General features: G+C 49.4%; 1 protein-coding gene across 1 annotated transcript; it reads right to left on the bottom strand.

Moving 5' to 3' along the window:
- Positions 1 to 2,914: 2,914 nt before the first annotated feature.
- On the bottom strand, positions 2,915 to 12,361 carry LOC102375502 (immunoglobulin kappa light chain-like). The gene is made up of 3 exons (XM_025194563.1): positions 12,289 to 12,361; positions 11,605 to 11,946; positions 2,915 to 3,222 (listed from the first exon to the last, which is right to left on the bottom strand). Exons 1-3 carry the CDS (start codon positions 12,335 to 12,337, stop codon positions 2,915 to 2,917), a joined length of 699 nt encoding a protein of 232 aa, XP_025050348.1. The 5' UTR covers positions 12,338 to 12,361.
- Between the last annotated feature and the right edge of the window lie 261 nt (positions 12,362 to 12,622).

Genomic DNA, 12,622 nt, shown 5'->3' with positions numbered 1-12,622 from the left:
TGAGGGCTGGATAGAATGGCTTGGCAGGCCGGATCTGGCTTGTGGGCCATATTTTTCCCACCCCAGTCTAGAAGGAGCCAGCTCAGTGTGAGGGGCACCAGGCAGGAGCAATACCAAGGATGTGTGAGTACAAGTCCTGTTAACAGCAGGTTTAGCTCTGGACATGAATGTAGTGACTAGTATTGCCTGTACATTAAAGTTGTATGGTGACTCACAAGTTAAAGCTTGATTCAACCAACACCATCAAGCCAGTCTGGGGCCAGTGTAACTTTGCTGAACTTACCAAAATGAAACCTCCTGCCACAATGGTAAATCAGCACCTCTGTATTTTTGTGTCTGCTTGTGCACACCCCTGATTCCTTGTCATTTTTATTTGACTTTTAAATGTTTGATCTCTTCCTTTAGCATGATAGATACTTCCCTGGAAGGCTTACAGCGTTTCTTCTCTTAACTTTTTCATTTTCTCCCCTTCTTTCTCTCTATAAGTTTTGCAGTGTCTCTATAAGACAATGTGGACCCCAGTATGATGGAGCTGTTGTCATCTGGCCAGGTGCCCCAGTGTCAGTGCTGATATAGCCAGCATGGATAACAAAAGCAGTGAAGACGTGGTGACTCTGCCCTCAGCACAGGCCATCTGTCCAAGTACAAGCCTGCCAGGGACCTAGGTGCCTTGTCAGTTGCTATTCCAGACTGGGCCCCATCTTTTGTGCTTTGCTTGATCTTCTGAGCTGGACAGAAGTAACTTTTGTTATGAGGACCAGTGCTATGGTGTCACCTCCATTTTGCGACATAGATATTTCCAAGCTGCAGGAAACCTGCTCAGTGACAGTAGGAAAAAGTGAAATGAACTCAATAACATTTCTGCATGAGGATAGTTTGAGAACTTGCCACTTAAGAAATGATAGAAGAGTGGCAGGAGTAACAGTAACACAGGAGTAGCAGGTCCTGTGGCTGTTGACTGGTGGCAGGTGCCGAACTGGCAGGATCTAAGGGGTGTGAGAGGAGTGTGGCATTTCTTCCACTGCCCCGGAGGGGACAGAAGTCTCACAGGAAACATGCCTGTGCAGTGGGGTGCTGGCGTAGCAGAGGAATGGAAACTGCACTAGCAGGGTAAAGCTTTTGCACCGGTCTGTATCAGTGTGCAATGGCACCTTGCAGACAGCAATAACCTCCACCACTGTCTGCTTGAATGCTTCCAAATCTGAATGTGATCATTTGGGGTGAATATAACCCATTTTCTGCCCCAGTGAGTATAGAGTCCTTACCTGGTTGTGCCTGAGGCATCCTCCTCTTACCTTGATGTCACGGATAGGTCATGCCATAAAACATCTTGGTCTCCTGGTGCTGTTCCTATGAGATCCATCTTGGTCACTGCCTGTGTCGTCAGCAGGTTAAAGGACTCTGGTTCTGGGAGTGACAGTGGGTGGTCTGCAGGGAGCCATTCTTTTTCCCTTGTCTTCCACGAACAAAACTATCATCCTCCTGTTAACCCAGTATATAATTTTCAGGACCTGATGCTGTGCATAGCCTGGAAACCCTTGGAACTCTGTATGAGGCCAAAGGGATGCAACATGCGGGTTGAATCTGTACCTTGCCCAGAGCATGCATAGTTAACACCTTGTAACCCATTTATATTAGTAAGTAATTTGATGGTACCTAGCTGAGCCCTCGCTGCCAAACTGAGCTCATGGCCATTCTTTCTGCGATACTGAGGTCTACGGGGAGAACACATGCTAACTGCTTCAGCACCAGCAGAAGACAACAGAGTATACGTACATTGATGACTTCACTGACCATGCAAACAGGGTATGACCTTGAATTTGGCTGCAGATTAGAAATGCATAAGTAGGGAAATGCAGCATCCTTAGGCCAGGAGTGGATCCAGGGGATGTGCTGATGAAATTGCACCTGCCCTTTGGGTCTTATTCTTAGTAGATTAGAGTGAGGACAGGAGCCCTGGGCACACAGCAGAGCAGGTACTAGAATGGAGGCAGGACACTTGGGGCTCTGGCCACATGGAGACGGGTCAGGCATCCCCTCATCAGCCCTCCACTTGCCCTCCCTGTGGGAGACACCTCCACTGTAAGGTGAGATTTCAAGAACTAAGTTACCCATTCCCTGGCTCTGCAGCCACTTCCAATTTCAGGGCTTTGGAGATTTGCTCACCACATAAAACTGGAAGTTGTAAGGCCAGGGGAGGGCTAACCTGCTTACTGGTGGTGACACCTCTCACAGTAGTGTCCTGCCCTTGTGCTTTGCACAGCTGGAGCTTTGAATCCCTCAGTCTCCATTGTGGCACTCAGGGCACAAGCCCTGTCAGGTATGAGTCTGCAGCCCAGGGTGCAAACTTTTCCACCCCACTTTGCCCACTAGATGTGTTGGTGTCTCAAGCTGGTGATCCACTGGGTTTCTGTCTGCAAAGGCCCTGCTTGGGGTCAAGACCCCTGAGATCTTACATTTTGCAGTGCAGGGAAGAGGAGAGCTGCTGTGGATGCCTTCTGCAGCAGTGGGAGGAAAACCATAAACCCTCTGCAATCTTACAGCACAAATTTGTGCTTGTTGAGTTAGCACAAATCCTATCACTGTGGACGGGGCCTAGGAGAACAGAAGTTGACCTTGGAAGAACTTCAAGGGAGGCAGGATACTGGGAGCCACTGGGAAGTAAGAGCAGAGATATTTCAGCTGTCAAGGGAGAACTGCCAATGCTGACTGTATTTCAGAGCATTTTTGTATAAGTTCCAGTCCTTGTGCTACATCTCGAGAGGTCTCTAGTAACCCTTAGGGAGATCTGGAGTGTGGGGTGTGAACTTAAGAGGTTGAGAGACTCCCGGCTGCTCTGTCCCCAGAGAGCAACTGGTTAAAGAAAAGAAAGTGAAGTCTGGGGAGTGCAGCGAGGTTTTTGTTCTGGTCTGCATCACTGTGGGAAAGGTAAGCTGCCCGTCTGCTGACAATAGTAATCTCCAGCATCATCTGCTTCAACCCGGCTGATTGTGAGAGTGTAGTTGCTGTCTGATTTACTGCTGCTGAACTGGTCTGGAATCCCCAAGACACGGGAGTTTGTGCCAGAGATAAGGAGTGTAGGAGGTTGCCCTTTTTTCTGTTGGTACCAGTGTATGTAGCTGCCACTAGATGTAATGGCTTTGCAGATGATGGTGATCGTTTCTCCTGGAGACACTGCCAGGGACTCTGGCATCTGCATCAGCAGTATGTCCCCACTGGAGCCTGCAGGAGGGAGGAGGGAGGCAATTAAATTAAACAGACCATCAGGCCATTTAGACAAAATATGATTTGCATATTAGAAAGTTATTGAGTTTCTCTTATTTTTCTTTTTGCATCTCCCCACGTGCAGAATGAAGGCAGTTGTCCTGATTGGAGATGCATTGCTTCCTTGGAGCTAAAATCCTGCTAGATGTATAATCGATTGGCTGTAGCCTTCAGCAGCAGACTTGGCAGGCAGGCAGCACTGCTTAAAGCACACTGCAGTACTTAACACTGCTTCAAAATGTTCTCCCTGGTGCTGTGGTGCTTACCCTGAATGCAGAGCACAAGAAGGCAGACCAGCTGAGTGTGTGAGATCATCCTGATGCTTCTTGACTGTGTGATGCAAACATGTGAAGCGGCTGGTTTATATTTGCTCAGGACGGCAGAAGAAGGGCCCTGGGCTGGAAACATGCAACCCAGTGACTGGTATAAATGTGCGCCGTCTGTCCACATAAAGGACCACCCCCTTGCCCACTTCTTGTTTTCACTTATTCCTGATCCAGCTTTCTGCACACCTCCAGGCTCTGTCTGGCTCCTGTTGCCACTTCCTCCTTCCTGGAGTTATACCCAGTGCCCTCAGTGCTCTGCTTCTCACCTTGTTTGAATTTGTTAGAAATACTGTCCCGGTGGAAGTGAAGCCAACCAGACACAGGCATTGCCTTGATCCAGATCCTGCATAGAGCTGGCGCATCCGCAGCTGGGCAGAGCCAGCATTGCCATTCATATACATCGCCATGAGTGTCTGGACCCAACTCTTGGGGCTGAAACAGAAGACACCAGAGGCCTGGGCTCAGCTGGGGCTGTTTCTGTGGACTCTACAGAGGGAATGGATGGAGGGGGAGAGCGATGAGTTTCAGCTGGTACAGGTGAGTCCCTGCACAGCCAGGGCCCATCGGCTTCTCTCACATTCAGTTTCTTGTTAGTGTCTAAGGTCCCTAGGAACTGTCTTTTCATGCTGTGACTGTCCAGTGCCCAGTGCAATGGGGCCTGGCTCTAATGCAATGTATACAACAGTGACAGCAAAGGACAGTAACAACAGCACAACTGATGTTGGAATTAAGGTGCCAGATCCACATAATAAATGTAAGGAAAAGCAGCAAGAAGAGTCTGTCCTTCCCCCACACCAGTAGGATGCAACTCCCAGAGCATATATAATATTGTATCATCCTTTCAGTGGGAATCTGCATGTGATTGTTAACAGCAGAGGAAACGGATGAGAACCATATCAGAAATCAGTGAGATCATGGTGGAAATTTGCAAGTGAAAGGCAGGAACGTGACTCTCCCCTGGCTCTGCTGTAACGGGGCAGTGGAGACCCTGGCCTGTGGCTGGGCAGGAAGCAGCTGGTGCCGGGAGCAGCAGGACTGAGCAGGGCAGGGAGGTTTTTGTACGGGGCTGTAGCACTGTGGGAGCCCTGCTGACAATAGTAATCTCCATCATCACCAACTTCTGCCCAACTGATGGTGAAAGTGTAGTCGGTGCCAGACCCACTGCCACAGAACCGGTCGGGGATCCCAGAGGGGCGGGAATTTGTGTTGTAGAGAAGGAGTTTTGTAGATTGTTCTGCTTTCTGCTAGTACCAGTGCAGAGAGCTACTGGAACTGGTTTTGCACTTGATGGTGACTGTGTCTCCTGGAGACACAGCCAGGGACTCTGGAGTCTGAGTCATTGAAACACTGCCTCTGGAGCCTGCATGGGGGAAACAATGACCATGAAAATAATGTTGGGAAATTCAAATGCAATTAGGATCAACAAGAAAAATCCTCTTCTGCCTCCACTCCCTCTGGCTTCCCATTTTTAACAATTTCTCCAATTTCCTTTTAACAGTCTCTTAAAGCTGGGCAGGGGTACCCCCCACATAGAATTCAGAGCTATTCCTTACTGCAGACATTTTTGTTACCCATTTTTTTGTTACCCATTTTTGTTACCCATAGCCACAGTCAGCGTGGGAAGCTAATGCCAGAGTCAGGACTGTTCATGTGCTATAGTCATCACTGTCTCAGTCTCAATATTATACCAGTAGTCTGAGCTACTCTCTCTCCTGCTGCTGTTCTTACCCTGAATCCAGAGCATAAGAAGCCAGAGAAGGTGCATTTGCCACATCATCTTGCTGCTTCTGCACTGATTGGCACAGAGCTGAGAGACACCAAATGTTTAACTGGCCCTTTTATAGCTGCTCCCTGGAGCAAGGTGCTGTCACTGGGGTGGCCGTATGCAAAGCAGAAGCTCTATATTCCTGTGTGCTCCCTGGGGCTCAGGGAAGAGCTGCAGGGCAGGGGATAGAGACAGCCTCATTTGTGAGTGCCTGGATGTTTTCAGTAGACTGCAGGATTGAAGCAACACCATGGCCTCTGTAACAGAGGTATATCAGGGCATCACCGAGCTCTTCCATTGCACGGTTTTGATTCCTCTGTCCTCTGTGTTGTGACCTGATTGTATTCCCCAGGCCTACAGTGCACTTACACCAGCGTTGGAGACAATTAGGCCCTATTAGTACATTGGCAGCACTTCTTGGTGCTGCCTTGCTGATCACCATGTTCATATGTGTTCCATACTCTAACCTCTCAGTGTGCTGAGGCCAGGTTTGCCAGCTGGCCATAAATTTATGGATAGTCCACAAAGAAAAAAGCTAAAAACACCTGTCTGCCAAGTCTGTAACAAAAAAGAGCCATCCATAAAAAAAAACCCAAACCTAAGCAACTGTGAGCTTGGGGAAAGCTCTATAACCTGAATAAGGCTGGATTTTGAAGGACAAGAAAGACCACTTGGTGTCTGAATAGGAGCACAGCACCCTTCAGGGAGCTCTTTCAGGGCATTGCGCAGCCCCACTTTCCAACCCTCAGATGTGTGCTGCTGCTGCTGCTGCTTTAACCAGTTGCTTACCTAGAAAACTGCTGGGTTGCAGGTAAGCAAGACTGTGAAGCTGCAGGAAGGGCAGAAAAAGGGCTGGTGTGGCTGGGCCAGCTTATGAGCCAGGAGTGAGGAGAGAAATTGGGTGAGGGTCAATGCACGGGCACAGGAAACTGAACCATTGGAGTTAAGGCTGGGGAATGGGATGCACAGCATGGTTTGGGTTACAGTTGGGAGTATCAGGGTGTGGAGGTGATTAGGGGACCCCTGCAGTGGGGGCAGCACTGTATAAGCCCTGTAGTGAACTAGGATTGTCAACCCAAAAACATTTTTTTTGTACTGACAATCTGCAAACTTTTCACTGATAACAAAACTTTTTTACTATGGTTGGTGTTCAACCCTTACAGCTGAACCTGGCCCAGGGCATGGCAGAAGGGTTATAATTACATTATATAAAAGCACATATCAGTAAAAAAAAATGGTAAAAGGTAAAAGGTTTGCTGATTGTCAGTAAAAAAATGTTCTTTGGTTGGCAACCCTAGCTGAGACAGGGGTTTCTATAGTAGGAACCTGGGAACCTTCTACCACCAAGAAAGGAGGACTCAGGGGCAGAAGGAGAAGCCATAGGAAGCAGCATGAATGAGGGCCTCCCCCATCTCAGACATGTGCTTTTCATGGGGAAATCCAGGACAACAACATAGGTACCATGGGGATTTGCCAGTTCCAGAGTTGGACAACTATGGAGTAGGGGATTTCTGGGTCACTGTGGTGGTCTGAGGGGCCCAGAGGCCATCACAGTCCTGATTTAGTGGCTAAGTGCTCCTTTGACTCTGGCCCTGAGGTGTTGGGTAAAGCACAAGGGTCCCAATCCCATTCCCCCTCTAAATCTTTCTTGCATCCAGTACAAGGAAGCCGTGTTTCTCCTCAGGAACTGGTTTAGGTGTATCTTAGAGGGGTGCAGCTCATGCTGAGGAGGGCATCTAAAAGATGGAGGAGGAGAAAGTTGGCTTTGCAGCCTTGAACCCCTGTACTCAGAGAGCTCTCCCAGCACATGGGAGACCCAGGGCCCATCATCAACCAGAGGAGATAAGAAAAGTATCTCCTCTTTCCCACCACAGGTTGCTGACACCAAACCAAGGGCAGGGCAGGCCCCAGAGGTTCCTTCATCCTCCCCTGACAGCTGGGCAGCCTGAAGGAAAGGGTCATGGAGCCAGAAGGACAGCAAGTCAGAGGGGATGGGACTTGTGTAGCTGCCTTTGGAGGGCAGGGACAGGATGGAGGGAAGGAGACCTCTGTGCTCCCAGTACTTAACAATGCTGAGATGAAAGGTAGAGGCATGGGAAAGCACATCAGTGAATCTTGCCTAGAGCCACTGGGAAGCTAGGTTGGTGGCTCCTCCATGGCACCAGCATGGGTGTGTGCCTTTCTGATGCCTGCCCATTCAGTGGCCAGTGCCAGACCATGGGGCATGCCCAGCCTTAGTGCACCAGCCTGCAGCCCCTCTACCACCTTCTCAGGAACTTCCTCTTGAGGTTCTGGCTGCACTTGTCTGATGTGGATCCCATTACAGAGCCCCACTGTGTCCTGGGACCTTCTGGTCAGCCTCTTTCTGGCTCTGGCCAAGCTCTCCATCTACCAGACCAGGAAGGAGGCAGTAGTCAGTGGGGGCGGGCAGTAGTCAGTGGGGGAACCTGCATGGTTGCAGGCCTGTCTTCCTCTCACTCTGCGCATGCTTCCAGGCAGAGTTGCACTGTGTGGTGCTCACAGGCTTCTTGGGTATGTGTGAGGTGCAGCAGTCATTGGCTGGTGTTCTGTGCTTGGTGTCCCCATCCCCATCCTGGGACCCTAATGTTTCACTTTTGACCTATGCTCTAGGTCTGTGCGAGTAGGCAGCTATTCAATATGGCTTCATATCTGGCCACCTCAGATGCCAGAAATCTGATCTGGAGCTCCGGACCGGGTTTCCTCTTTGATCCGGTCTAAGCAGCTCTGAAGCTTCAGAGCCACCTTGGAGATCCGGCCATAGGGTATAATGGGGAATCAATGAAATATCTATAACTTTGTTGTGTTTCATATGACTTAGATGAAACTTGCAGGAGTGGTAGCCTCTGCTGAGAACCTGGAGCCTACCAAGTTTCAAGAAGATCAGTGCAGGGGTTCAGGGGAAACTGCATTGCAAATTCTTGAAAGCAAAACTCATGTCACGTGTATGTGTTACACCACAGGGGGGTGAAAACCGCAGAGGTGGTAGCCCCTGCTCAGGCTGCAAAGCCTGCCAAGTTCCAAGAAGATTGGTACAGGGGTTTGGGGCAAACTGCACCTCAAGCTGCTGACAGGCAAAACTCGTGACATAGATGACCCTGTGTGTGTTAAGGTGCAGCAGGCTGAAAACTGCAGGGGTGGTGGCCCCTGCTTGGGCCACAAAACCTGCCAAGTTTCAGGGAGATAAGTGCAGGGGTTTGGGGGGAACTGCAGCTCAAGCTGCTGACAAGCAAAACTCGTGACTTGGGTGACACTGTGTGTGTTAAGACGTAGCAGGGTGAAAGCTGCAGGGATGGTGGCCCCTGCTGCGGCCACGAAGCCTGCCAGCTGTCAAGGAGATCGGTGTAGCGGGGATCTGGGGCCCTGCACCTCTAGCTGCTGACAGGCAAAACTCGTGACATGGGTGCTTGTGCAACTGACTGTCTCTGCCTTGGGGTGGCGGGAGGGCCCTACTGCAGGCCTGGCTGCTAAACTACTGTGTTACCAGTTACCAATCAATCATGATTCACTCAGGGACCAGCTCAATTCAGAGTAGCTAACTAATGTAGCCAGTTAATTAGCAACAATTAACACCTACAAAACCATAGACTAAGGAGAGGAAATAATACAGACAATCAACTGCCCCAAGACAGACACCTCTGCAGTTTTCACCCCCCTGTGGTGTAACACATACATGTGACATGAGTTTTGCTTTCAAGAATTTGGGGTGCAGTCCCCCCCGAACCCCTGCACTGATCTTCTTGAAACTTGGTAGACTTTATGTTCTCAGCAGAGGCTACCACTCCAAGATGAGATCCCCTCCCCCCTTCCCCAGTCAACAGGAAAGAGTTGGCCTCATTTTAGATTTGAGTACTGGTCTAGGGCACTAGGATTATAATTTGGGGCCAAAGTCAGATCTTAGCCACTGCCTGTCCCTGGGTAGTGCTGTTCAGGTAGAAGCATACCATAGAATCACAGAAAATTAGGGTTGGAAGGGACCTTGAGGGCGTCATCTAGTCCAACCCCTGCTCAAAGCAGGACCAGCCCCAACTAGGTCATCCCAAAGCTTTGACCAGCTGGGTCTTAAAAGCCTCCAAGGATGGAGAGTCCACCACCACTCTGCATAACCTGTTCCAGTGTCTTACTACCCTCCAAGAAAGTTTTTTTTTTTCTAATACCTAACCTAAACTTCCCTTGCTCCAACTTGAAACCATTCCTTCTTGTTCTGTCATCTGCCACCGCTGAGAACAGTCCAGCTCCATCCTCTTGGGAACCAGCCTACAGGTAGTTGAAGGCTGCTTTCAAATGCCCTTTCAGTCTTCTCTTCTCCAGACTAAATAATTCCAGTTCCATCAGCCTCTCCTCTAAAGTCATGCGCCCCAGCCCCCTCGCCATTATCATTGCCCTCTCTCCAATTTGTACACATCCCTTCTGTAGTGGGGGGTGCAAAACTGAACACAGTACTCCAGATGTGGCCTCAGCAGGGCTGAGTAGAGGGGGAAAAATCACTTCCCTTGATCTGCTGGCAACACTCCTACCAGTGCAGCTCAGGATGCTGTTAGCCTTCTTGCCAACAAGGGCACACTGTTGGCTCATATTCGGCTTCTTTCATGAGATTTTTTTTGGCCCAATCCTCCAATTTGTCTCTCTGAATCCTAGCCCTGCTCTCCAGCATATCTACTACTCCCCCCAGCTTGGTGTCATCTGCAAACTCACTGAGGGTGCACTCTGTGCCATCTTCCAGGTATTAGATAAAGATATTGAACAAAACTGGCCCCAGGACTGACCCCCTGGGGCACTCCACTTGATATTGGCTGCCAACAAGACATTGAGCCATTGATTACTACTTTGAGCCCAACATTTTTCGATCCACCATACAGTCCATTCATTGAACCTGTACTTCTTTAGCTTGCAAGAATATTGTGGGGCACAGTATCAAAAGCCTTGCTGAAGTCAAGGTACAATACATCCACTGGTCTCCCTGCATCCACAGAGCCAGTCGCCTTGTCGTAGAAAGCAATCAGGTTGGTCAAACATGACTTGCCCCTGGTGAATGCATGCTGACTGTTCCTAATTGCCTTCTTCTCCAAGTGCTTAGAAATGGATTCCTTGAGGACCTGCTCCATGATATTTCCAGGAACTGAGGAGAGGCTGACTAGTCTGCAGTTCCTTGCATCCTCCTTTTTCCCTTTCTTAAATATGGGCAGTATTATATTTGCCCTTTTCCAATCATCCAGGACCTCTCCCAGTCACCATGACATTTTGAAGACGATGCCCAGTACATCTTTAGTATATTGGCAAACTCCCTCAGCACCATCGGACTCATCCTGTCTGGCCCCAAGGACTTGTACATGTTCAGGTTTTCTAAACAGTCCCTAACCTATTATTTTGCCACTGGTGGCTGCTCCCCTCCTCCCCAAACTGTGCAGCCTGGTGTAGTAGTCTGGGAGCTGACCATAAAGACTGAGGTGAAAAAGGCATTGTGTCTTCCAGTCTTTTCTATATTTTCTGGCACAAGGTTGCCTCCCTCATTCAGTAAAGGACCCACATGTCTCCCTGATCTTCCTCTTGTTACTGACACACTTGTAGAAACCCTTCTTGTTCACCTTTACATCCCTTACTAGATGCAACTCCAATTGCACTGAGACCTTCCTGACTTCATCCCAGCAATACTCTTATACTCCTCCCTAGTTGTTTCCACAACTTATAAGCTTCCTTTTTGTGATTTAGTTCACTGAAGAGTTCCCTACTAAGCCAAGCTGGTTTTCTGCCATACTTGCTAGTCTTTCTGTACATGGGGATGGTTTGTAGGGGAGAGGACCAGGTAGTTGGGGAGGAGACTCGCAAGGGGAAAGGGATTGGGAGAACATGTTATGATGACCTATGGGGAAGGCCCATGGTGTGTGCCTTGGAGGGACTTCAGGTAAGACACCCTGCACAATGTCTGCGTGGATCTGGGAATTGAGCTGATAGAAGCCAATGTTAGTGTCCAGCCATTGGACAGGTCCATCTCCTCACCACGTGCAGGAGACTGCATGGGCTCACTGGAGCAGATAAGCCAAAGTGATTTGAAAAAAGGTGGATCCTGTTCTGGATCTCTGGATGTCAGATTCTGGTGCAGATCTGTGACTGAGAGGGAGAAGTGATGGGTGAAATGCATGCATTTGAGCAGCAGGTGGATCTGCTGTAACAGGTCATTAATCATTGGCTTGTGACTGTGCAGGAAGCAGCTTGTGCTGGGAGCAGCAAAACCTGAAAAGAGCAGGGAGGTTTTTGTACTGGGCTGTAGCACTGTGAGAGGGTAGCTCTGATGCTGCTGACAGTAATAATCTCCAGCATCACCAGCTTCCACCCGGCTGATGGTGAATGTAAAGTCGGTGCCAGACCCACTGCCACTGAACCGGTCGGGGATCCCGGAGGGGCGGCTGTTTGTGCTGTAGAGAAGGAGCTTAGGAGCCTGCCCTGGTTTCTGCTGGTACAAGGCCATGTAGCTGCTAACACTAGAGCTGGTTTTGCACTTGATGGTGACGGTGTCTCCTGGGGACACTGCCAGGGACTCTGGAGTCTGAGTCACAACAATGTCCCCGCTGGAGCCTGCACAGGGGAAACAGTTACCATGAAAAAAAAAAAAATCAGACACTTCAAATGCAGTGAGTATTAGCAAAGGGAAATTGTGCTCCCCTTCTTCTCTCTCTCTCTTTTTTAAATTTCTCCATTTTCCATTTAGAAGATAGTTACAGGGATCCAGGTGACCCCCAGCATGGCATTCAGAACCATTCTGTACTGGATAAATCTGTTATCCACTGGAAACATCCCCAGCCAGCCCAAAATATTAAAGCCACAATCATGACTGTCTGTGCTAAAGCCATCATTATCTAAATTGCACATTCTAATTGTAGGCATCTGAGCTGTTCTCTGTCCAGCTGCTGTTTTTACCCTGAATCCAGAGTACGATGAACCAGAGGAGCTGCACCTGCCACATCATCTTGCTACTTCTGCACTAGCTGACATAGAGCTGAAAGACATTAAGCATTCATCTGGTCCTTTTATAGCTGCTCCCCAGAGCAGGGCGCTGTTACAATGCAAGTCGTATGCAAACCAGGGTCTCTACATCACTGTGTAGCCCAGGGCACTGTGGGCCCAGGGCAGAGACTGCAGGGCAAGAGCTAGAGACAACTCTGCTCTGTGTGTGTGGCACCATTTGCTGGCAGTGAGCAGTACTCACGCATCAGATCGGCGCTGGTCTCTTCTATTCTCGGGGGTTGATTTC

Source organism: Alligator sinensis, unplaced genomic scaffold (genome assembly GCF_000455745.1).
Source record: "Alligator sinensis unplaced genomic scaffold, ASM45574v1 scaffold1484_1, whole genome shotgun sequence".
Taxonomy (NCBI): Eukaryota; Metazoa; Chordata; order Crocodylia; family Alligatoridae; genus Alligator; species Alligator sinensis.
This window is presented reverse-complemented; position numbering and strand designations above follow the sequence as displayed.

Bases quoted from the DNA above. Each gene is read 5' to 3' on its own strand.
- LOC102375502 (XM_025194563.1), bottom strand. From the start codon at position 12,337: ATGATGTGGCAGGTGCAGCTCCTCTGGTTCATCGTACTCTGGATTCAG. The intron at 11,947-12,288 runs GTAAAAACAGCA...TCCCCTGTGCAG, and splicing joins CATCGTACTCTGGATTCAGG to GCTCCAGCGGGGACATTGTT. The intron at 3,223-11,604 runs GTTTTGCTGCTC...TCCCTCCTGCAG, and splicing joins AACCTCCCTGCTCTTTTCAG to GCTCCAGTGGGGACATACTG.